Source organism: Acyrthosiphon pisum, chromosome A1 (genome assembly GCF_005508785.2).
Source record: "Acyrthosiphon pisum isolate AL4f chromosome A1, pea_aphid_22Mar2018_4r6ur, whole genome shotgun sequence".
Classification (NCBI taxonomy): Eukaryota; Metazoa; Arthropoda; class Insecta; order Hemiptera; family Aphididae; genus Acyrthosiphon; species Acyrthosiphon pisum.
Window position 1 is genome coordinate 19,389,979 of NC_042494.1, and position 3,563 is coordinate 19,393,541.

The window sequence follows — 3,563 nt, forward strand, 5'->3', positions numbered from 1 at the left end:
ATATATAATGATATTTATGTGTGTGAGTAAACGGTTACTATCCGTTACACCTCCCCCCTAAAAAGTTCATTTTTATCGCCTAACCGAGAAAAATTAACTCAATTTAATTCTCCGTCACTTCGAGCACCTTCCTAAAAGTTTACATTTATCAATTATTACATTTTTATGTTTACATATGTTTGGTTACAATTATATAATTTAGATACATTACTATTTTCAAGAATATGTAGTACAATCCACAACATATTTCTTGTTACATATGTCAATTATTATTACCAAAGATACAAAGTACAATTCACAATATATTATAATTATTATAATCATAATAAGTATATATTACAATCAGTTTTTATTTATGTTAGTATTTTAACAATATTTCTCTTTAATTTTACAATAATAATCTTATCTTAGTGTTAATATTCCAATATAATATCATTTAAAAATTTAATATAATACAAATTCCTTAATCTACTACAATATATTTCATTTTATGCAATACATATATGTATATACCATTAAGTCTTTTTTTCCAACACCATAATATAATATTAATTTACTTATCGTTCTATATGTATTATTCCATTAAGATATTTTTCTTATATTTGTTATCTCTTACTATAAAAATTTAACCCTAAATTTTACCCTTTTTTTTTTTTTTTTCATTTTTTTTTTTTTTTCATTTCCTATATTTATTTGTATTATCAATCATATTTCTATTCACTATATTATTTAATTATCGTGTGCTTTTATCTTATTATTGCAGGTCCAGACCAGAAGTAATTTATTCAATTAAAATTGTATTTTTCTGATCTATTCCAACATTAAAATGAATTGATTTATTAAACTGTTGTTATATTTTAACCTTGCTGATTGAATCCCTAACGCCCATTGTGCTAATTATTAAAGCAACAACCCACGTTATTGATTAAATCAACGAGACTATATTAGTATAATTTTCTTATTGAGATTATTCTAGCCATTTAATCTGTTAATGCTTGCGTTCAATGTTCCGATTTATATATTCCTAACCCTTGAACGAAACACCAACTGATCAAATGTCTCTATTTCTTTCCTCGAATGTTTTAGTCCGTCCGGGATATAACAACGAACCACCGATCAAAAATGTAATAATATTAGATCACATGACTCATTGTTATATGCCGTACCGATTTTTAATCTTATTTCCATTTGTTTTATATTCTGTAATCAACTCATACGAATTATTATTTTTATACTTTATTCACAAATTTTACTATTATTAATTTTACTCCCTGTCTTCTCTTTCTAGTAGTATTGTTTAAAATTTAGACATTCAGATCAATTATTTTTACTAATTTGTTCGATAAGCCACTTCATTTCCTTAATTGAAACATTTTATAAAATTCATGTACCCCTGCTTGTTAACCATAGTATTAAATATACATTTGGTAAACCTCACGTCCGTTTTCGGGTCATGAGCGTACGTTATCCTATGCTTTTTAGTACAAACCATACCGTGGGCTTCCGTTAAATTCAAATTCCTACCATTCTTTTTGAAATAACCTACATCCTGTTCAAAAATAAGGTTTTTTTAATTTATGTTCTTTTAACATTTCGAATTGTATCGTGAAGTTATTGTCAAGATGCTTATCGTAACATGTTATATTTAAAATCTCAAACTTGTTTATGTTTAGCCTTTTTAAAACGTTCCTGTCGGAATGTCCATTCCACAATACTACTATGTTCCTTTTACCTCCTTTCAAAATATAATTTTCTATAAATTCAGGTGTTAGATTATTTAATTTTGAACTCAAACTTTTGTCAAGCTGTATTAGACACGCTGTCCGGGTCACTTCTTTACATTTGAAAATCCGCATGATCTCTCTCTTAGCCAACAGTAATTCACGAACTTTCATCTCTCTTACTTGTTCGTGAAGTGGCAAGAGTAGCGGCTTCCCTTCAAGCTTCCGAATCTTACACTTGTCCAAGCTGCTCGATATGGCTCCTGATATCAGAACCATACTTGTTCTATTCATCATGGAAAACTCAAAGTCCATGATGACGAATTTGATGTCCCTTTTAATTCAAAATTCATAATTTATTTCTTAAATTCTTATATTAATAATAAAATATTTCCTTACTTTGTTAAAGATTGTTGATTATTTATATTTTATTATGTACTATCATTATTATATTTAATTTATTTTATGTTTCTTATTACATATTTAATTAGTATATTATATTACATTATATTTTTATATATTTTGTTTTATTTTATATTTAATTTTCATTTATTTAATTGGGGGTGGTACGTCCTCCCCCTCTATTTGTATTTCTACCTTGTCCGATTTATTCATTTTTGGTTCCCTTTTAGTATTTCCTGTACAAAATCTATTTTTACGTACGGGTACCATTTCATAATAATAACAAATATAATATGGTTGCCTCAATGTGGTTAGTTTGCATTTATACGTTATATATATAAAAATTATTAACATTATTGAGAACACTATTAATCCCAACGTTAGATATAGTAAATAATTACGCGTATTGCTGACTTCCAGCTGTCCCGATTGTTTTAATACTTCACTATCAATTTCATTTTGTATATAATCTAGCGAATGTGCTATTTCATGGATTTTTTCTAATTTATGCGCATCTTGCTTAATTATAAATCTAGGTAGTTTTACATCTTTGATTTTATTAGGTATCGAATATATTATATTTCCCGATCCTATCTCAGGTATGAAATTTACGTAATACTTAGTTGTTATATCTTGTGTAGGACTTAATATTATATCATTCCCATATGCCCTACATTCCGGATTTATCGAAATTAATCCTTGATTTTTAATTTTTTGTATATACGGTTCGGTTTTATCTCGGCATGTGATTGTCAACGTTTCGCCTTTCGTCGTATATATCCAAGTATTTTTCCCGCCAATTATATGATACGAGACTCCTTGGGTCTAACATCATGTTGGTGCGCGGAAACGATTCCGTGTTTTTTGGAGGTTCATACGGAGGAAACAATACCCCAATCAGCTGATCGAGTTTCGCTTCAATATTGCTCTGCTACTAGGCTTATAACGACAAAAACTATTGACGTGGCCGCCCGAAATTCACATAATTAATACGCACGGAAATGTTTAATGTTTATTGGTTATTGGTAAATCTAACATTATATGGGTTTGCTTATAATGTACCTAAAGTTTGTATGCGTAGCCGTCGCTGCTTTATCACTCTTTCTTATCACTTTTTGCGATTTTTTTCAAAATTTTTCGAGATTTCGAGTTTTACCCCCCGGGGGGCCTCGGGGGGCCCCGTTCGGACCTTATTCGCCTTCTCCGATAGATTTATAGGCGCGCGCGGCTGTAATTTTTTCCCGGCGGGCACGCCACGTCCCATACGACGTGCAAACCGAGCGCCGCCGCAGCGCGGGTTTTTTGGCGTTTTTTTCGAAAAGTCGAGTTTTAGCCCTTTTCAACGCATCCGCCCTCCCCGTCGACGACTTATTCGCCTTCCCCGTTAAATTTATAGGGCGCGCGCGGCCACGCTTCCTCCCGGACGAGTCCCGCGGCGGA

The 3,563-nt window shown here is 31.0% G+C and overlaps 1 protein-coding gene across 1 annotated transcript in view; it reads right to left on the minus strand.

Annotated features, from left to right (window-relative positions):
- The window catches only part of LOC100161194 (uncharacterized), a gene marked incomplete at its 5' end in the record, with an annotated part of 23,466 nt that overhangs the window by 772 nt on the left and 19,131 nt on the right, over positions 1 to 3,563 (minus strand). The window contains 2 exon segments of the mRNA NM_001293478.1: positions 1,516 to 1,530; positions 1,533 to 1,538. Coding sequence (NP_001280407.1) covers positions 1,516 to 1,530; positions 1,533 to 1,538 — 21 coding nt within the window.